Raw genomic sequence first — 20,827 nt, forward strand, 5'->3', positions numbered from 1 at the left:
CATGCGGGCAAGCCATGCCAGCTCCCCGGGCATCGCTCCCTGGTGCCTGGCAAGCCACGTGGGGCAACCTGGCCAGAACTCCCCCAGGTGTCAGCTCTCTGCTCGTGCCGCTCCCCGGATCTTGGGCGTCATGTTTATCCCAGAGATCGATAATCAGAGGAAAACAAGTCATCGGAGGCCGGGGCTGACATTGCAGTGGGGACAAGAAGTTGGCTGCAGCGTGGTTCAGCTCAGGGATGTGCTAGGGCAGTTGGGCAAGGAGGAAGGGGAAAATCACCGGTACGCAGGGCTTGTCCCCCACCCAGCCCCTTCTGGGGACACCTCCTTGTCCCTCTCAGCCTCCGGGGCCATCAGGTGGCCAGTGGCTGGCACAGCATGCTCAGCTCCCTGCTGAGTCACGGCTCTGCAGGGAAATGCTTCCAGCTCTGGTTATAAACCCATTTCCCTCCGAGGCTGTGAAGTGCGGCCCTCCCATCCCGGCGTGGGCCAGCACTGGCAGCCCGATGGCTCTGAGCCCATGGGCTTGAGACGTCGGGAAGGGCAGTGGCAGGAGGTGGCCAGTGACTCCCAAATTCCACCCTGGGCTTGCTGGAGCTGGGCCCTTCCTGGAGGCGTGGGCAGTGGCTGCCCTGCACCTGCAGACCCCTGTGCCACCCTGGATGCCTATCCCTCCCGGGGGGGGCTGGTGGCACTAGGCACCCTTCTTCCAGCGCCTCCCCAGGGTGCCACCCTAGCAGGTGCGTCTGTGCCTGTCCCGGGGACACGGGGTGGTTGCAGGCATGGGGAGCACTCCACAGCATTGCTCTGTCCCCAGGGACGTCACGGGGACGCTGCACTGGCTCTGGGCAGTGGGGCTGAGCACCGAGAGAGCAGCTGCCCTGCCCGGATCCTCACTTGGATGCTGGGAAGAGGAGCAGCCTGACAGCCCCGGGGCTTGGGGCATGTTCCGGGTGCCACCCTGCACTGCAGCCCACGTCATGGCTGGGTTGGGGCAGAGGAGGGTGGGCAGCACCCTACACCTGGGTGTACAGCCTGGCCTGTCACCCTGGCACTCTCTGGGGACCCCTTGGTGGCAGGGAGAGGGGGTGGGCAGCAGGGTAGTGGCACCCAGGGCTGGGTGGCTCTGCAGGGGACTCTCCTGCCCTGCCGGGGCATTGACCCACGCAGTGCTATCTAGTACACTTTGCTCACTCCACCACTGTTCCTGGCTTTCCTGGGAGCTGCTGTTTGCTTTTCTCTGAATTATGACTCCAGCTTCTGCCTTTGATCTGGGCTGTGTCGGCCACCCGTTGCCAGTCCCTCTCCTGCCTTTGAAGTACAGTCGCCTTCTCAGCCTCAGATGCTGCTTTTGCAACCTTGGGTGCAACCCTGGCTCCGTGAAGCGAGACACCCAGGGCAAGAGCATCCCCCCGGTGTTTGAGGTGCTCAGCATCCCTCCTCCTCCCTCGGACCTTGTGATGGGCCAGCACAGCTCACGGCGGGGAGGCTGGGCAAGAAGGCATTGAGAGGTGTGTTTGCCCAGTGGCAAGCAATCCGGGAGATGCTGGCAGGGTGCTGGGACCAGAGCATCGCTCCCTCCTGTGGCAGTGGGCAGGGACACAGGAGGTCCTGCACAGAAGCTGGCCAAAAAACCATTGGTGCCATGCGTGTCTTACAGCTAAGGGGCCTTTCATGTCCGTGGCTCCAGGGATGAGACCTGTGGGGAAGGCTCCTTTCTGGGCACCAGCCAACCCATCCCCGCATCAGTCCTGCCCTCCCTCCCCGTCCGTGGGGGCACAGCGAGGGGGGCTCAGCCTGCCCTTTCTGCCACTGGGAAGCTGGGGCCAGGCTTTGGACTCTGGCCTTGAGTGGGTCTGAGCGTCCCCATCCCCTCCCCACTCCGCTGGCCCAGAGAGGATCCAGCCTTATCTGTTACACTTTGTTCTCCTGCTGTCTGGTGTGGAGCAGAGCAGAGATCAGTGCAGACCTTTGACACACACACAGACACACAGACACACAGACACACACACAGACACACAGACACACAGACACACAGACACACACACACACACGTGTGCACTCAGAGCCCTGCTCACCTACACACAGCTGTGCACACAGCCCCCGTGCACATGCACACACGCACACTCACCTGCCCATGTGCACCCATACCGTGCCCTACACACCCCGACACAGCCACCCCCTCCAGAGCACACATGTTTCCCCATCCCCGCTCGTGTTTGTTTGCTGGCTGTGCTCTGTGCTAGGTTCCCAGTGGTGCGTGGGGCTCGCCCAGCCTGCCAGCCTCCTCGTCGTGAGAGCCAAGGTCCCCCATGCACATCAGTGTGTCCCAGAGGGCGAGGTTGGCATCCCACAGCCCTGGCAGGGGGTGCAGGCAGGAGGAGTGGGGCTTCCCCTATGTCAAGCTTGGATGGAGAAAAAAATGTGTGCAGCATGATGGGAGCTGCTCTGGCAGCCTGGGAGCAAACCTGGACATCTCTTGTCTCGCCACCGCATTGCCCTCACTTGCCATGGGGCCACTGGCGATGGCTTGTTCTGCCTCCATAGATATTGCCGAAGGCAGTCGTGGCAGGCCAGGGCTCCCCATCCCCACCCGTGATGCTCCAGCCAGGGAAGCCGCAGCCCTTCCCCATGTGATCTTATCTCTGATGTTTCATGAATGACTCGCAAATCTCCACAGTCTGCCTCTGAATGGGAAGGCAGCCCACTGGCCGGAGCAGGTGTGCAGGTGTGTGCACACACACACGTGTGTGTGTGTGTGTGTGTGTGTGTGTGTGTGTGTGCACACAGCCATGTCCTGCCCAGTGCCAGAGCTGGCTCGCCCCACAAGCCGTGCCGCCACCCCTGGGGTGAAGCAGAGGGATCCCAATGGGCAGAGGGATGCACCACCCTTTCTCTGCCCCACTGCGGCACCGTGGCAGGGTGTCCTGGCAGGAACCGGTTCCTGGCAGGTGATTTCCTGGCAGGGTGATGGTGCCTCTGCTCTCTCCCGCAGAGCCTGCCCCAGATTTGTGGTGCGGGAGAAGGGCAGGCGTTCGCCTCTGCTCTGCAGCAGCTCTACACGGCAGTGACACAGCAGGAGGCCAAGCAGGCTCGGAAACGGCAGCACTCGGGTGAGGAGCTCCGTGGCTGTGGGATGGGGAGCGCATGAAACACCTGGCCCCCTGTGACTGAGCCCCCATCTCAGGAGAAGGGGAGTGGGGCCCTGGGTGCAGATCACCCCATTCAACAGCCTCCCCCTTTGCTTTCCCCCCGTGGGCTGAGCTCCCTCACTCAGGCTCCGCTCCTGGTGTGGCTTTGGGCAATGCCCCATGCTCCCTCATCTCAATCCCAAATTGCATCTCTTTCTGCTGGTACCAGAGGACACCAAGGGCCCAGCGCCTGCTGCAGAAACCACAGGGCACCCCCATCCGCCACCTCCATCCCAGGAGGATGAAACAGCATCTTCCAGCGAGGGAACCACGGTGAGTGCAGCTCTAGAAACAGCCTCTCTGTACCAATGGCAGGATGGGGCCCACACCTCCTTTCCCTCCTCGCATCCCAGCCCTGTGCCCCTCCAGGATGGGCTTGGGGGCTTCAGCTTGGTTCCTAGCCCATCCCTCACCATGTATCCTGGCTGGGGAGCGTGTGGTTGTACACGTGTGTGTGGTTTGCACTCCCCTACGGGCATGACAGGAGTGTCACTGCTTGCACACATGCACCCATCCTGCGTGACACCCTGGGGGATGACTGACACTGCTTCCCCTTTGCTTCCAGCCGACTTCCTCCCCAGCTCAAAAGCTTCAGCTGCCTGTGGCCAAAACCAAACCGAAGAAGGCGAAGGGGCTTTTCAGCTGAAAGGTTGCTGCCGAGAGAGGCAGTGCAGAACACCCATGCATCCTCTGCCTCTGCTCCTGTGTTTCCTGGTGGACCCTGCCCAGCTCATGGTGCCCTCCCGAGGTGTTTCCAGCCAGGGAGATGGGGCATCTTCTTTCTTCAAAAGTGTCTCAGGAACCTCTTTTCTACCTCTTCCCTGGTGCAGAGCTTGCCCAGGCTGCCTCGTGGTGGAGCCAGCGCTGGACCTGGGGAGAGTGGGAGGGATGCTGCCAGGTGGGTGTGGGACAGCCGGGGCTCTGGCAGGGCTGTGGGGTTTGGCTGCTCTGATGTGAATTTGCAATAAAGGGCTGTGTCTGGGTGAGATTCCCTCTCCTCCTGCTCCATCCCTCCTGGGCCCAGGCAGGGGTGCAGCCCCTGGTGCTGCTGGGTCCCCCTCAGGCCAGCCCTGCTGTCCCAGGGGCTTGCAGCAGCTCTGGATGGTGAGGAGGTGACAGCAGCTCATTGCTGTGGGGCAGGACGGCAGCTCCAAGCCTGTGCTGTGCCTCACCCTGAGCAGCAGTACACGGGGTGGGGTGTGCATGACGGGACCCCCAGATCCAGGGGGGCACAGATTGCTGGGGGGCTGGAGCCCTTTTTCTCCTTGTCTCACGCTGGGGACACACCATGTGCTGGTGCCTGGAGCCAAGTGAAGCCCTAGCAGCAGCAGATTGGCAAAGGCAGCCTGGTTGGGCTGAGGGGCACCTTCCATTTGCAGGCAGCTCCCCCAGGGTTAGTGGGCAGGTGATATGGGGTTAATCCATGCTCTGACCTCCCAGGAGCAGGGGACAACCAAGCCACTAACAGACTGAAAGCTCCCAGGCCTGGGAGCAGCTCTGGAGCAGGTTACTGGTGCTCCCTGGACACAAAGCACCTCCTCTGCCCCTCCAGACCTCATCCATCCATCCATCCATCCATCCATCCATCCATCCATCCATTAACCCTCAATCTCCTCTTCCAGCCGGTTGTGTCCACATGCTTCCTCTGGGGCTGGAACCCCACTCCTGGGTCCAAGCAGGGTCCTGAAACAGCAGGCAGCACTACTGCAAGGCAGGGTGCAGCCCACAGTGCCGCTCTCCTGGGGCAGTGCCCTGGCTGCCCTGCTCCGCGGGGCTGGGCTGGCCACAGTCAGGCTGCCTGCTCTCCCGGGCAGCAAGGGGGAAACAAAAACATCCGGAGCAGCCCCTGTGTCTGTGGAAGGGGAATGAAAGGGCCTTTGCTGGGCCACGGCCGGCCAGTCCCAGGGCGAGAGCAGCCAGTTGCTTTTTATATTTCCTCTCTGAGGGAGCAGCATGTGGGGCAGGGTGGGTGGTGAGAAGGGGAATGGGATGGGGAGCTTGTGCCGACAGCCATAGCTACATATCCTGCCTTCTCCCATCTGCCAGCATCTTACCCTGGCAACTTTGGGTCTGTCTGCTGGGCACTTGCCCCTAGGGAGGGTCCTGCTACCAGCTGGGGTGGGTAGGATAGGGGCAGCAGGAGTTTAGCAGCTCTCCATTTCATGTGTCTTCTGTTACCAGGTTGTCCCCTGGTGGAACCCCTGCTCCATACATGTGGGCTCCATCTCCTGGACTGGGAGCTGCTCTGTTACAAACCAGGTCCCCCAGTTTCCTGCTGGGCGTGGGCTTCGTGCTGCTTCCCTGTGCATGCCAGGACCTACAGGAGGAGGGTTTGTCACCCCAGCAAGGGCATTTGGCTCATCTGTCCCCTTTGGGGCCCCCTGTGTGGGGGTACATTCCCATCCCGTTGTGCCAGTGGCTGGAGGGGTCTATAGTGGATCAGACGGTGCAAACCAGTACTTGCACTCTTGGGTCATCCCAGCTACCAGCTGCACCCCAGGCTGTGTCTCTGCTTCTCCTTGGGATGCTCAACCCAGGGGAGCCAATCCCAGGGATGCTGCAGGAGTGTTTGCTCAAGAGCCCTGTCCTGCTGCAGAGTAAGCCCTCCTGGGGAGCCCTGTGGCTCTGTGCCCAAGGGATGGGCGAGCACCCTGGCAGGCATGGGCTGGGGGTAAAGACCTGCTGCAGGGACAGATCCTGCTCCACTCACCCTGCTCCCAAGGCAAGGGACGGTGGAGCTGCAGCAGCGTGGATGGGAGGTAAATAAAAGCAGGAGAGTGAAGAGTGGGAAAAAGAGCTCAGCCAATGCCCCCCAGGCCACCACAGGGACCCCAGCCCCCAGACTCCAGCGTGGGGCCACTGGTGCCTCCCTGGCCAGGTTGCCGCCGGCTCCAGGGAGTGTCACCACTCATTGTCCCATCCTGTCCCGCTGGGGTCTCCTTCCCTGTCCCCACCCCCTCCTCCCTGGAGCCGGCTGGATTTGAGCTCCCGACACACATTAAAGGCCACAAGTTCGGCCTCGGCCTCCATAAATTTGATTCCATAAATATTAGTTTTCGCAGGGTTTAATGAAGCCGTTATGCCGGGCACGGCCCAGCACCCCGACCCGTGCCCTTAATAAGGGCTCTGTGGCCTCGATTAAAGGGACCTTTCAATCGCTGTCAAGTATTTTTAGAAAAGGAAAAGAAAAAAAAAAAAAAGAGAGAGCGAGAGAGAGGAGAAGACGACGACCAAGGCAGCGAATAGGGAGAGGAAAATCCCAAACCCGTCCAGTGCAAAAATAGAGAAATAGCACCACCTAGACTGCATCGCCCGGCTCCGCCGCCCGCTCGCCCGCTCGCCCTGCGCAGCGCCCGGCTCCGGGCAGCCCTGCGGGGCCCTGTGCCAGCCCCCTGCCCCCTGCCCCGGGCGGCCTTGGGAGCCCAGCGAGACCTCTGCGGGATGCTGCCCTCCCGCTGGGGGCGGGGATGGGGAGATGCGGTGGTGGGGAAAGCTGGGGTGCAGAGGAAGGAGGGACTTGGGCACTTTCGGGACGCAGGCAGGAGCGGTGTGTGGTGGCCAGGCATCCCGGCGGTGCCTGAGAGTAGCTGAGCGCTGTGGGAGATGTGTGATACAGGGGTGGACGCTGCATCCCTCCCACCTCCACTGGAAGGTAATTCCTCCCTGAGACCTAGTGCTGCAGCAGCAAGTGTCCCTTCCCACCGGCTCCCTGAGCAGAAATCAACCCCTCAAGCTGAAATTCCCCCCCACACCTCCAGGTTAGACAGACCCTGTCACAACCTCCAGCCCCCTCCCCGCACCCCCAGCCCTGCCATGCCTTGGTCTCCTGTCCCAGTTGGCCCCGTGTGCCGGTGGGCTTTGCCTGGCAGGGACATGGCTGGCGTGGGGAATGCTGCATGGAGAGGTGACGGGCTCTGCACCCAGTCACACTGTCACTGCTCACTGTGACCAGAGCCAATGCAGGATGCCAGGGCCCCTGCATGGGTAGGAGCTGCTGTCACAGACCAACCCATCTCCCTGTCTGCAGCCCTGGGCCTCCATGGGACATGAATGTTGTACCAGCAAGGGCAGGGCTAAGCTGCTTGCTGTCAGCCCGGAGCTGCTGGGAGGGGGACAGACGTGTGTGACATGCATGCTGCATGGTGGCAGGCTGCAGAGGTTATTTGGAGGTCTGGGTTTGGGTCATCCCAGCGCCATCCCAGACGATCCTGTTCCTCGCTCCCTTGGAGCAGTGATGAGCAAAGTATGAGATGGCCTTGGAGAACCTAGCCCAGGCCCCGACTTTCCTGTGCCAGTGATGCACAGAAAGCCGTGCCCCTTTCGCAGCCCTGGAAAGCCAGGGGCAGGGATAGGGGATGATGCTGTGACATGTCCCCTCTACTCTCTCTGCCCTTAGGATGCTCCACTGGAAGGACCAGCTGAAGATATGCGGAAGTGGCATGGCCCAGGGCTGCTGGCCAGACCCTCTTGCTCCATCATATGCAGGAACAGCGGGACAGCATGAACATCCCACACAGTGTCAGGACTTCATAGAGGCTCTGGGCACTGGTTTTGGGTACCAGTACGAAAACCTGTTGGAGTGTGGCTACTGAGTATGGAAACCTGATGCAGACACCTCTGGCCGCCGCACTTTGCCTGCAGCTGCTGCAAAGGAAGTGGTCCACTGGGGCCACTGGATAGCAGCATCCCAAGCCCGTGGGCTCCCCAGCCTGCATCCCTCTTGCCCAGGTGGCTTGGTCCTGCTGAGGCCAGCGCGGCCCTGCAGCCAGAGCTGAATAGCCAGGGCTATTCCAGCCTGGGCCCTCTGTGTATCCCTAGGAGTGACCCGTGCCCTGTGTCCACCAAAGAGCCGTTGAGGGGACATCCCTGAGACAGTTGTGTGCACGGGGGCATCTCAAGGCACTGCCACACCTGGGAAGGTCCTAGGGAGCCAGAGGGGGTGCAAGCAGAGTCGTGCCGGACCCCTCCCCGGCACACAGCTGGGGGAGAACCGGGGGGGCCCTGCAAGCCCTCGCTCCTGAAATCAGGGTGTTATATTTACTTTCCCCTTTTGGCAGCTAGAAGGGGAAGCCCATCCCAGCCCCTCATTGTTGTCTCAGCGAGTTAATCAGATGCCATAATCCTGTTGTGGAAATATCGGGCCTCCCTGGAAACAATGGGGAACGAGAATATTGTGGTTAAATTTCAACCAGCTGCCTCCCTGCTCTGTTTGATCCCCGCCCGCAGGCCCGGGCCCCTGGCGAGCAGGCGGCGCGGCAGGGGCCGGAGCCCTGGGGGTGCCACCCCGCGCCCACGCCGCCGCGGGGGAGCCCCCGCGGGACGCCCCGGGGTGTGTGGGGGGGGGTGTAGGGTGTGCGGCGGGCAGGGCGCGCCTCGGGGCGGCGGCGGAGCTGCCCCGGGGGGGGGCAGGTGGCGGCGGGCACCCCCGGCGGGGTGGGCTGCGGGCCGCGGGGCTCGGCCGGGGGGAGGAGGCTGCGGGCGGCCCGGGGCAGGTTCCGCGGGGAGGAGGCGAGAGAGGGAGGGCGCTGGGAGGCTGGGACACGGGCAGGGTGCGGTCCTGGCGGTTCCCGGTCCCGGATCTCTTCAATTTCCCCTCTCACTCCTGCCCGGGGAGCGGAGGCAGCGGCGGCTCCGGCTCCGGCTCCAGCCCCGCCGCGCTGACCGCCGGGGCGCAAACCGCGGGGGGCTCCGGCAGCGCCGAGCCCCGCGCCCCGCGCCCCGCAAGCGGCCGCTCGCCTGCCAAAACAAACGGCCCTTCGCTATTTATTGCCGCCGCCGGGCCACGGCAGCTCAGAGCGGGCCGACGCCAGCCCGCCGCACCGGGCAGCCGGAGCGCACCCGCGCCGGGCAGCCGCCGCGCCCCGCCGCCGCCACCGGCACCGCCACCGGCACCGCCACAGCCACCGGCACCTGCCCGCCGGCTGCGCGCCGCATGGGGAGCCCCGGGGCGGGCGGCGGGAGCGGCGGCAGAGCCTAGCGGGGCCCCCCGGAGCCGCCGGTCCCCCGGGCCGCCCCGGGGCCGCCGCCGGGCGCGCCATGAAGCCGGCGCGGCTGCTGCTGCTGCTGAGCGGGTGCGCGCTGCTGCTGGCGCCGGCCGTGCGCGGCTGCGGGCCGGGCAGGGTGGTGGGCAGCCGCCGCCGCCCGCCCCGCAAGCTCATCCCGCTCGCCTACAAGCAGTTCAGCCCCAACGTCCCCGAGAAGACGCTGGGGGCCAGCGGCCGCTACGAGGGCAAGATCGCGCGTAACTCGGAGCGCTTCAAGGAGCTCACGCCCAACTACAACCCCGACATCATCTTCAAGGACGAGGAGAACACCGGCGCCGACCGGCTCATGACCCAGGTACGGCCCCGCCGCCGCCCGCTTCTACCCCCGCGCCGGGCACCTGCGGGCACCGGGGCTGCCCGGGAGCGCCCAGCGCCCCGCGCTCTCCTGGGGCAGCGCGGGCAGCTGCGGGGGACCCGCCGCTGCGGCTTCCCCGTCCTGCCCCGGGCATCCCGGTGCACGGCCCGGGCTGCCGGCTGCGCAGCGCGGGCAGCTCCCCTCGCCGGGCGCTGCAAAGCCCCTTCGGCTGTGCTGGGCGCGTCGGACCCGGAGCTGGCAGCACCCTGCGCCTTGGTAGGGCAGCACCCTGCTCCCGGAGCCGGCAGCACCCTGTCTCCGAGATGGCAGCACCCTGCCCCGCTGCCCCTCGGAGTCTGTGGCACCCATGTCTGCTGCACCCCGAGATGTGCCCTTGTGCCTCCCGAGCGGGCAGCACCCTGCTCTGCTCTCCCCCAACCTGTGTCTCGCTGTCCCCCGAGATGGCAGCACCCTGCTCTGCTGTCCCCCAACCCACGTCCCGCTGTCCCCCGGGCTGGCAGCACCCTGCCCTCCAAGCTGGCAGCACCTCGCCCTGGCCCCCCGAGCCATGCCGCGGAGCCCCCGGTCCGACATCATCCTGCCACCCCCCCCCCCCGAGCCGGGAGTGCCGGGTAACACCCACCGGGCAGCCCCCTGCCCCGCTGCACCCATCCTGCCCTTGCCCCTCTGCCCTGCCTACCGGCTGGCAGCGCCGGCAGTCTGCCTGTCGGAGCCGGGGAACGGAGCGGAGCCCGGTGTGCTGGCAGGGAGGGGAGCAGGCAGACCCCAAAGCTGGGCTCCAGGAGCGCCCTTGATGACCTTGTCCCCACTCTGTCACCGAAACCCTGTGCTGTGCCTCAGTCCCCCCTCTTCCCACGTGTCCCCCGTCTTCCCCCGGGTGGGGTGGTGAAGGCTGCCCGATGGGGGCTGCCCTCAGCTCGCTGTGCTCTGGGACGGGAACAACCTGTTACTGCAAATGCCCTGTTGCAGTCAGCTTACAAGTGCCCTGGGAAGGAGGAGTGGGGGGGACAGAGGACGGCAGCAGAGGGGGGGGCGGTGATGCTGGACGAAGGTTACTCTGTGTTTTAATATTGCCAGGAGAATGCCTGAGGGTTTCAGGAATGCAGATAAGGAGCCGCACGGCCTTGCTAAGAAACCTGGCTACCAGCCTCAGCACTGGGTTCCAGCGCAAGCGAGCTCCCGGAGGAAGCGGGGGGGAGCCAGGGCTGCCCTGCTGACTGCTGCACCCCCTAGTCTGGGGCTGGCAGGTGGGGGTGAGTGTGGGTGGCTGTGCTGGTGGGCACTGAGCGGGGCTCTGGCCATGGTTTCTGACTGAGTTGTTGATAACAGCGGGAGGAGAAGCTGCTTGTCTGCTGCCTTGACAGCTCTGCAACTGCGCGTGCCCTGGCGGCAGGTCCTTGAGGGCAGGGGCCACGGTCCAGGGTGGTTCTCAGGCTGGGGGCTGCAGCAGAGGGACCGAGACCCCCTGTGAGGCAGCACCAAGCTTGGGGAGTTGCACAGGTCGTGGTTGCTGGTAACTGGAGCCTTGGGGCTGGGCTGGAGCCTGCATCCCCTGGGGAACAGCTTCAGGGATGCTTGAGGAAGCGGTGAGCTCCGCTGGTCCGTGCATCGGGGAAGTGGGTGACATCGTCTTGCTTGAGTTGGAGGCAGGAGAGTGCTTCTGGCTGCGTGTGCTCTTGAGAGGGCTCCCACCACCTTCCCTAACCCAGCCGGTGCCCCTCAGCACCCCTGGGAAAGGGAGGGCTCCATGTCCCACCTGCGAGCCCCACACTTCCCACTGTCCCGCTGCCTTGTTGGCAGGATACCTGGAAGCTCTCTGGTCTTCCTGGGGTGCCCAAATGAGGGATTTTATGCCAGCAGGGTCCCTGTCCACCACACGTCCATGCACAGATGGGTACCATGGTGCCTTGGGCAGCTCTGCAGGGAATTGTCCCTATTGCTATGGAAGTGGCATGGATTCTGGTAGCTTGCTGCCATCCCACAGCCCTCTGGGCTTGTCCTGTGGCCCCTGGCTGTGGGAGATGCCCCCAGACATGGGAGCTCTGGCTCTGGCACCGTTCCCTGTGTTGCTATGGGTTGGGAAAGGCCATTGACCCAACTCCTTGTCCCTTCCCCCAGTGCACTGGCTTTTACTGCTGTTGACTCACTTCAAACCTGTTTTCTTTCCCCAAGTCCAAGGGTCTGGGTGTCCCAGGCAGCCGGAAGATGCTGCCTGCTTGGGGGGGTGGGTAGTGCTGCTCTCTGCCCGCCTTTCCTTTATCGTTTCATCTTCCTCAAGAATTCCAGTGTGTTTGCTCTCGCTGGTCCCACTCGGAGGTGCTGAGATAAGGCTGGAGGCAGAGCCCGCCTCACCTCTCCCCAGCAGCCTGGCCCAGGAATGTCCCGGGCCCCCTGCCCCCATGGAGTCCCAACCCCAAGCCTCTCCCTACCCCAGCCATCACCCCTTGCAGCCACAGTTGGCCCAACTGGCATGGAGACCATCCTTGTAGTGGTGAGGAATTTCTCATGGAGACCTTGGGATAGGACTCTTGTCTTCCTGTGGGAGAAACCTTACCTGGGGGGAGATGCTAGTGGGACCCCTCTTCTCCTGGCCAGGCTCTGGACATGGGCATAGCTGCGGCCAAGCACACTCCATCCACAACTCCTCTGCTGAGACTGCGGTCACACCTGAGTGTCCTGCGTACCTCCCCTGGGGTCCCTGCTGACTGTGCTCTGTCCCGGAGCTGTGCCCTGCCTTCCAGACCTGCTGCCTTCACTGAAAGGGTTTGGCTTCCCTCACAGGACGTGGTCCTGTCCCCAGTTTGGACATGAGAAGGGAAATGCCAATGTTGGTCAGTGGGGAGAACATCCCTGCTCAACCCAGCCCAACCGTGATGTGCATGGGACAGCACAGAGCCACCCAGCTCAGCGTGGTGGCATGAGCCCCTGTCCTGCATGTGGCCTGGGGGTGCCCAGTCACCTTGCCACTACAGGGTCAAGCTGTGCCCCCCCTCACACACTGTCACCACTCGCCTTCCCCCCACGCCCTGGAGTTTCAGCCTCCCAGCTGGACACCAGAACAGCGCTGGGCTGGTGAGCCGTGGCCAGGGCTCAGTGCCACATGGCTGAACTTGGACGTCCCACCCCAGCCTGGGCCCCACAGGGCCCGTGGGCCACAGTGGCATTTCCATATCTTTGCTGTCACCTTGCAAGACCCTGTGCTCCCCCCCCAGGCAGGAGGGGAACCTCACCACACAGGCAGGCATGGTCACCCTGGTTCCTGAGGACGCTGTAGCTCCTCTGGGCTGTGTGTGGGGAGGGGGTGGGCTCTCCCTGCAGCCCCCAGCAAGCAGAGAGCCTGCAGACAGCCCATGCCCACGGGTTTCTTGGTCCCTGCCTAGCTGTGTGTGCAGGCAGCACAGCCCCTGGGCAGGCAGTGCCCATCCCTACCTGCTCCCTGCCCATCTCAGAGCCCTCTCTGCCACCTTTGCCTACTCCCTGCCCATTGCTGCCTGCTTCTTGCCCATGCCTGGCCATCCCTGACCGTTGTCGTCTTCTCCCTGCCTCCTGTGCCGGCTCCCTGCCCATCCCCACCTGCTTGCCCTTGCCTATCACTGCCTGCTCCCTGCTTATCATTGCTCATCCCTGCTTGCTCCCTCCTCATAGTTGCCTGTTCCCTGCCCATCCATGCCTGCTCCTTGCCCGCTGCTGCCCTGCCCGTGCCTGCTCCCCACCCATTAGTACCCGCTCCCTCCACGACCCTCCCTGCCTGTCGCCGCCTGTCCCTGTCCATTGGTACCTGCTCATTGCCTGTCGCTGCCTGCTCCCTGCCCGTCGGTACCTGCTCCCTGCCGCTCCCTGCCCGCTCCCTGCCCGTGCTCTGACACCTGCTGGCCACCAAAGGCACAGGCAGGGCCGCCCGTCCCCGGCAGGGTGCTCTGGGACCCTGCCTGCCTCTGTGGGCCCAGCCGGGCGGGCAGGCAGGCAAACAAGCAGGCAGGCAGGCAGCTGGGTGCTGCCCCGGGCAGGGAGGGGAAGGTGGGACCCTTGGGCTGGGGCTGCGCTGGGAGGGGCACATGTGAGGGACAAGGAAGCCCAGGTGGGTCCTGCTAGGAAAGGGTGGCCCTGCTTGGGGGGCTGGTGGCAGGCAGTGTCCCTGCCTGGGGGACAGGGGCTGGAGGGTCTCGGTATTTGTGGGTTGGCAGGCTGCCCCTGGAGGACAGAAGGGCTGGCACTGAGGACAGGGGGCTGCCCAGAGCAGGGTACTGGCCTGGGAGCGGCAAGGGGACACCCAGAGTGATGGCTGGGGAATGCAGGGGGGCATCAGGGACTCCCTGCCTGCCTCCAGCTCTGAACCCCCTTACTGCCCTTCTCCATGGGGTGCCCGTGGGGCCAGGGACCTTGGGAGCTGCTTGTGCCACGTGCCAAGTGGCACCACGGTGGTGGTGGATGGGGACAAAAGTCGCTCCCCTCCCTCCTCCTCCTCCCCTCACCTGGCAACTGTTTGTCCAACACCTTCCTGGCTTATCTCCCCACACCCAGGGAGCCGTGGGACGAGGGCAGAGGTGCTCCCCCACCCCATGCAGGGCAAAGGCCTGCCTGGCACTGCCCTTCCCAGGGCCCGGACCCTGCCAAGCACAAGCGGGTTTCCCCAAGAACAGCAGCACACACCTCCCCAGGACAGGAGCGAGTGCTTGGGGATAGGGTGAGGGCCCAGGTTTTTGAGGGGGCAGCTCCCTGCAGAAGCAGTGCTGGGGTATTTCTGAGCCCGGGGATGTAGCCAGCATTGAGTTTTATAGCCCTGGCACATGCTCACCGTGACTGTGTCTCACAACCCACAACATCCCATGGTGGGGGGTTCCAGTGCTGAGCTGGGCATCACACGAAAATGTCCCCCATGGTGGCTGGTTTTTAGGCTGCTGCCCAGTCATTTCATTTAATACTTCCCAGGACTGGCCTCGTGCGTGACCGTGAATGTTCTGTCCTTTGCCCTGATTTTATAGGGCTCTCTGGGACCCCCCATCATCTCCTCTCCAGTCTGTATAGTCCTAGCCCGTTCATCTGGTTTTGTGTAAAAGCTCCCATATTGCTTTTCCTACACCTTTTCTAGCTCTCCTCCACCTCTTTTTGCAGCAGGGAAAGGAACCAGAAGTGCAGGCTGTACTTTTGCAAGACAAGTGTGCAGGGGTTTGGTCCCTCCCTGAGATGTGACTGGGGGAAGCGGGCAGCACAGGGTGAGGCTGGGAGGGCTGTGGTGCAGGCGTTTGGGGCTGGCATCCCTCTGCTTGCTGGGGAGGACTGCGGCAGGAGGGGTGAGGCAAGGCAGGTCTGGGGCTTTTGGGATCTGCAGCTGTTCCTTGGCCCTGGCTTTTCAGCCCTTGTGGTGGGGAGAGGTGGAGGGGACTTCACACCACGTCTTTTCTGCGCCAGCACAGCAGAGCTCTTGGGCAGGTTTGGCATTTCCCAGGTGAGCAGAGGCTGGATGAAGCTATGAGTCTGCCAAGCGCTGTGCCCTTGTGCCTCAGGACTTGAGGAGTGATACCAAGCAGAGATGTGCTGAGGACTGGGCAGGTTGTTTCATTTGTGCCTGGGGACAGTGCTGGGGACCCTCCCAGCTGGGAGGCAGCAGGATCTCATCTCCAGCATCCTCCTCCTGTCAGGCTGGGAGCCCCTGGGGCAGGGCTAGCACAGTGCAGGTGTCCTGCGAGCGGAGAGGGTGTTTCACCCCAGCCCAGGCTGTGCTGCCCAACAGGCTCTCCGGTGAGCCAGGAATTGGGGGAGAGATGGAGGAGGAGATGGGTACCCTTTGGGGTGCACACCCTTGGGAGATGCTATGTCAAATGGTGGGGCATCAGACACTGCAGGGAGTCTGGAGGGCATGGGATGGACAAGGCACCTCATGTTCTCAAATCTTCCTCTGCTGGACCAGCCCCCAAAGGACCCAGAGAGGCTTTGTGGAAGCATGGTGGGATACAACCTGCCAACCAGGCAGCTAATCCCCCTCCAAAAAGCTTTTACTGACTCTGCCCCTCTGCCCTGCAGCGCTGCAAGGACCGCTTGAACTCCCTGGCCATCTCTGTCATGAATCAGTGGCCGGGGGTGAAGCTGCGGGTGACAGAGGGCTGGGATGAAGATGGGCACCACTCAGAGGAGTCGCTGCATTACGAGGGCCGAGCCGTGGACATCACGACCTCAGACAGGGACCGCAACAAGTACGGCATGCTGGCTCGCTTGGCCGTGGAGGCTGGCTTCGACTGGGTCTACTACGAGTCCAAGGCACACATCCACTGCTCCGTCAAGTCAGGTAAGGCCAGGGGGGGGCAGTGAGCAGGGCTGGGGGCCAACCCCCCTGTTGCGGCATGCCCGGGGAGCCTGGCTGGCTGGCTGGGGTGCTCCCGGTGGGGTGCTGGCTTTTGCAGCCTGATTTCCCTATCTGGGGCAGACAGTCGGGTGGGGAGTGAGTCACACACCTGTGGCCAGCAGTGCCACGGGGCAAATTCCCCATCTAGCTCCCATGGACCTTCATCCTGATCCACCCTCTCTACCCCCCTCCTTTTCGCACCCCACATCTCCTTCTCCCCCAGCCTGTTCCCCAGTCTGCCCATCGCATCTGTCTCCCCTGCCCCTGCCCTTGCAGTCCCTTTGTGCCCAGCTGCCCGCGCTCAGCCCCATCCAGCCCTGCCCTCCTCCACCGCCGGCTGCTCTTGAGCTCCCGCTGTCGCAGCGGCGTCCGTCCCACCCTGACTGTCCAGGGTCGGGAACCCCCAGGCAGGGACGGGCCAGGGTGCCCTGGGGTCAGCTCTCTGCCGTGCAGCTTCTTCTGTGGAGGGGAGCAGAGCTGGGGGGTGCTCAGGAGCGAGGGGTGCTGCCGTCGCTGGTGGTGTTTGCTCCCCACTGTGAGGTGCAGTGAGGCAGCGGGGAGGGGGACGGCAGCTCCCAGACCCTGCCCGTGGCCGGGACGGGACTGCGTGGGGTGCAAGCCCCCCCCCGCCAGCCCCGGGAGAGGCTGCCCTGCCCGGGATGGGGCATCCCCGGGCCCCACGCAGCTCCCGCCGGAGCGGCCGCGCTGGCTGCGTGCGGCAGAGGGCAGCAGCGGCCCACGGCCGGCCCCGGCCACGCAGGGACACACACCCCGCGGCCGCACGCCGGGAGAGGGCCCTGCTGCTGCACGGACGCCTGCTGCCCCTGTCGCGACAGGCTGGGAAGGGCTCTGCTTGAGCGTGGCCGCGGCACCTTGCCCGCCCATGGCCGCCGTGCCGGAGACCTGCGCCTGCCCACGGAGCGCCTGCACACGCACGGGCAGAGGCCCGGGGCAGCCCCACGCGTGCCCACAGACGTGCCCGTGGCGATGCTGGGGCCGGTGCGCCGGTTCTGCCCCGTGTCTCTTGTCCCCGGGCTCGGCTCCCACGGCCCTCTGCCTGTCCTACTGCCCTAGCCCGCGGCCAGCGGCCTGACACCCCCCGACGCCAGCCTGCCCCCCCACGCTGACCCGCTCCCCCGTGCCGATGCCAGGACGGGCCCAACGCCGGCCGGCGATGGAGGTGGGGCGATCGCGCCGCAGAAAGGGAGCGACGCGCCCCCGAAGAAGAGGGACAAAGCATGGGAGAAGGACCAGGGCTCCTGTGCCCCGGGGCACCCTGTGGGGCTGGCCAGAGGAGTGGGGCCAGGCTCCGAAGCAAGGACCATGACCCCAGAGCCTTGGGGCTGGCCAGAGGAGTGGGGCTGTGCCCCTGGAGAAGGACGGAGGCTCTTGAATCCTGGGATGCTCCCCTGGACCAACCGAAGAGGGATGCTGTGACCCAAGCAGCAGACCAGGGCCCTGAGGCCCTGGAGGGCTTCTGGAGGCTGACCACAGCCCCCTCGCTCCACAGCAGCTCCTCAGGGCTCTGGGTCCCCCATATTTATCCCCGAGGCCATGGGGAGCCCAAGGGTGCGTGGTGGAGGCTGTGGGGTGCATATCCTGACCGTTCCCCAGAGCTGTGTACAGAGGGCAGCCGGGCTGCCCCTGCCTCTTAGTAAATGGCTTTTATTTTTGTACGGATGGCCGCGTGGCCTGTTGTATGTATTGTGTCTCCTCGGGTCCCCCCCTGCACCCGCGCACCCCTCCACGCCCAGTGCCTGTGCCCCCCGCTTCTGCCAGGTGCCCCTCTCGCCCTCCTGCCAGCCCCTCCCCATGGCTCTGCCTCCTGCCTGGGGATGTGGGGGTGCAGGATTTGGGACATGGCCACCGGGGCACCTCATCTGAGCAATAAAAGGATTCTGTCCCAGAGATGGATGCCTCTCTTCATGGGCCTGGGGGCTGGGATTTGGCTCTGCCCAAAGCTGGGGAGTGATGGGGGGCAGTGCCATCTGTGTGGGGACACTCAGGGATTAGATGAGAGAGCTGGGAGAGGGCCCTGGGGGGGCTGGGAGCTCGAGGCTGGGACCATGCAGGGCCAGGATCAGGACCCTAGATGAGATGCCCCTGGCAGATGGTGGGAGGGCATCATATAGACACTAAGATGGAGGGTGCTGGGGCTTGGGGGACCAGGGCTGCTGTGGGAGCTGAGCACCATTCCTTGGGAAGCCAGGGTTCCACTGCTAAGTGCCAGGATGGGTCCCTGGTAACACTTAGTGACCTCTGCTTCTTTTCATCTGGGGAGGGGTGGTACCACTGTGCCACCATCCCAGGGGACAAGCAAGGCCCAGAGAGTTTGGGTGCTTTACCCTGTGACAACTGCTAGCAAAGCCCTGTCCAGGAGGGTGGTGGCTTTTGCCTCATGATGGCCACAGGCTGTGACATCTCCCTGCAGCTCAGAGAGGGGGTTGGCTGGCATCAGGGTGCAGGGGCAAGCAGGCGGGAGAAGGGAGCAGGGCTGCAGCACAGGGTGGAGGGGTGTTGCAGTGCTGGGGGAGGGCACTGCACCCTGAGCGGTTCCTTGTAGCATCCTCCCCAGCGGTACCCAGGCCCAGCACTGCAGGGGATGGGGATGCTGTGGACATGCAGAGTGCGACTGGGCACTCTGCTCCTCAGTCTGCCGCTGGCTCAGGGCTCTGCCTCCTTGCTTTGAGTGCCCCCTGGCACTGCCCTGCACATCTGGGGCTGTGGCTCTGTGCCGCTTCCCCTGCCAGGCAGGTTTTGGGACCTGCCTCTGCAGAGCAGTCCCAGCATCCTGGCTTCACAGTGGGGAGCAAGTGCTGCCATGCGTGGCTTGAGCCCCCAAGTGCCACCCCCAGTGACACAGTGGCTGGGGGAGCAGGCACCAGGGAGGCTGGATTGGTGGCTGGGGGTGTATAGGAGACACGTGCATGTTGGTGATGCCAGGGCAGGATTATCCCCGGGTGGGCAAAGCCGGGCAGCCTGGGAGGGCCTCTGTGCATTGTCAAAGGGTGATGCTGAGGGTCTGGCAGATGGGTAACCCTCCTGTCCTCTCTCTCCCCGCGCAGAGCACTCGGCCGCTGCGAAGACGGGGGGCTGCTTCCCCGGGCGGGCACTGGCAACTCTGGAGGACGGTGCCCGGACACCGCTGTGGGCACTGCGCCCAGGCCAGCGGGTGCTGGCAATGGACGGGGCGGGCAGGCCCATCTACAGCGACTTCTTGGCTTTCCTGGACAAGGAGCCCCATGCTCTCACCTCTTTCCAAGTCATCGAGACACAGCAGCCACCCCGGCGCCTGTCCCTGACACCCACCCACCTGCTCTTCGTGGCCGAGAACGCCTCGGCGCCCACCGCCCACTTCCGCCCCACCTTTGCCAGCCGCGTGCGCCCCGGACATTTCGTGCTGGTGGTGGCAGAGCGAGGCAGCTTGCAGCCTGCCGAGGTGGTGCGGGTGCAGGACCGGAGGGACGTGGGAGCCTATGCCCCGCTGACGCGCCACGGGACGCTGGTGGTGGACGACGTGGTGGCCTCGTGCTTCGCCCTGGTGCAGGAGCAACATCTGGCGCAGCTGGCCTTCTGGCCACTCCGGCTCTACCACAGCCTGGTGGGGTGGCCAGGGGTGCAGGGGGACGGTGTGCACTGGTACTCGGAGCTGCTCTACCGCCTAGGCAGGCTGCTCCTGCCCCCCGACAGCTTCCACCCGCTGGGGGTACCTCAGGCGGAGAGCTGAGGGTGCGCCCCGGCCGGTGCTGCTGGCGGAGGTGGTGGCTGTGGGGTGGGTCACTGGGAGCCAGCATCCCCTCCCAAAGCTGGGTGTCCATGGGGAGCTGCCTCCAGCCCTGCCTGCTTGGGGCACAGCCACCTCCTGGTTGGGGGGCACCAGGGCTCCCTGCTGTGCCTCTTCCATGCCCACCACCCCCTCCTCACACCCTGTTCCTGGGGGCAGGGGGGCAGGCGTGAAGGGTCGTGCCCTCCGGACATGGATGTGCCCCCGGCTGGGTCCACATGCTGCTATTTGTGTGTGTGCGTGTGATGTGCGTGTGCGTGTACAGAATTAGCTAACGACAGAGGTCTGATAGACGAGGGGGAGTGGGAAGAGGAGAGAGCCCCTGGCTGCAGGCTGCTCCCGTGGGGCTCCCAGCCTGCCTGTCCCTGGCAGGAAGGCTCTGAGAGAGGGGCCCCAGGGCCCTTTTCTGGGCAGCCCGGGTGGGAGAGCAGGAGATGCCATTCCCACCCCTGGGACATGGCAGCTGGGACGAGGGTGACCCAGGTACTGGGACAGTGCCTTGCCCTTAGCCCTGACTGTGGGTGCAGGGGGGCACCCAAAACCAGCCCCTGTATGCCTGGGGTGCCCAAGCACAGGTAGGGCTGGAGGTGCTGTCACAGCTCTGGCACAAGACCCCTGATTTGGTGACACAGGTGCTGCTGGAGCGAGAGACTGGGGAGCAGCACCCCGAGCTCTGCCCAAAGCCAGCACTGTAGCCACCTGGCCGGGCATGCCCGTGGGGAGGCTGTGACAGCACAGAGGACTCCAGCTGGCAAGAGGGGGTTGTGGAGGCAGGCGTGCAAGCAGGAAGCTGCGAGTGCCAGGCAGTCATGGGCACGCACTGGTGGGAGCAGGGGTGGGGAGAGCTGGGGCTGCAGCCCCAGCCTGCTGGAGTCAGGGGAAGAAGAGTGGCTGGGGACTTGGAAAGTGCTCCCTCCCTGGCCTTCCCAGCATCCCGCCCTGAGCTGGCTCAGCCCAAAGCCATACCTTTCTCACCCCAAAGCTAAAAAAACTCCCCAAGCTCCAGACCCTGCCTGGCCTAACCTCCCCAACCCCCCAGCACCCCAAGCCCTCAGGGTAACACTGCTGCTCACCTGCTCCCGGGATCTGGGGGGAATCCCATCAGAGCTGCAGCCATGGTGCCCCTGCCAAATCCTAGCTAGAGCCTCAGCCTCC

General features: G+C 64.4%; 2 protein-coding genes across 3 annotated transcripts in view; both read left to right on the forward strand.

The window, feature by feature from the left end:
• Positions 1–7,698, forward strand: part of NHEJ1 (non-homologous end joining factor 1) — a 48,397-nt gene extending 40,699 nt beyond the window's left edge. Inside the window, exons 6-9 of one of the 2 annotated variants that reach the window (XR_012629380.1) lie at positions 2,993–3,110; positions 3,358–3,461; positions 3,754–4,086; positions 7,585–7,698. Coding sequence is in view for 1 of the 2 variants with exons in the window: in XM_074872298.1 (XP_074728399.1) it covers positions 2,993–3,110; positions 3,358–3,461; positions 3,754–3,834 (303 nt within the window). In the remaining variant the exon portion in view is untranslated. Of the gene's footprint in view, positions 1–2,992; positions 3,111–3,357; positions 3,462–3,753; positions 4,175–7,584 lie in introns of those variants that run through there. The other variant, XM_074872298.1, reaches the window with a different exon arrangement.
• A 1,526-nt stretch (positions 7,699–9,224) lies between these two features.
• IHH (Indian hedgehog signaling molecule) lies at positions 9,225–19,615 on the forward strand. The gene is made up of 3 exons (XM_074872301.1): positions 9,225–9,527; positions 15,570–15,831; positions 18,954–19,615. The coding sequence occupies exons 1-3, from the start codon at positions 9,225–9,227 to the stop codon at positions 19,613–19,615; spliced, it is 1,227 nt and encodes a 408-aa protein (XP_074728402.1).
• Positions 19,616–20,827: the final 1,212 nt, after the last annotated feature.

The sequence above is a fragment of the Strix uralensis genome, chromosome 6 (assembly GCF_047716275.1).
Source record: "Strix uralensis isolate ZFMK-TIS-50842 chromosome 6, bStrUra1, whole genome shotgun sequence".
NCBI lineage: Eukaryota > Metazoa > Chordata > Aves > Strigiformes > Strigidae > Strix > Strix uralensis.

Bases quoted from the DNA above. Each gene is read 5' to 3' on its own strand.
- IHH (XM_074872301.1), top strand. From the start codon at position 9,225: ATGAAGCCGGCGCGGCTGCTGCTGCTGCTGAGCGGGTGCGCGCTGCTG. The intron at 9,528-15,569 runs GTACGGCCCCGC...TCTGCCCTGCAG, and splicing joins CCGACCGGCTCATGACCCAG to CGCTGCAAGGACCGCTTGAA. The intron at 15,832-18,953 runs GTAAGGCCAGGG...CTCCCCGCGCAG, and splicing joins CCACTGCTCCGTCAAGTCAG to AGCACTCGGCCGCTGCGAAG.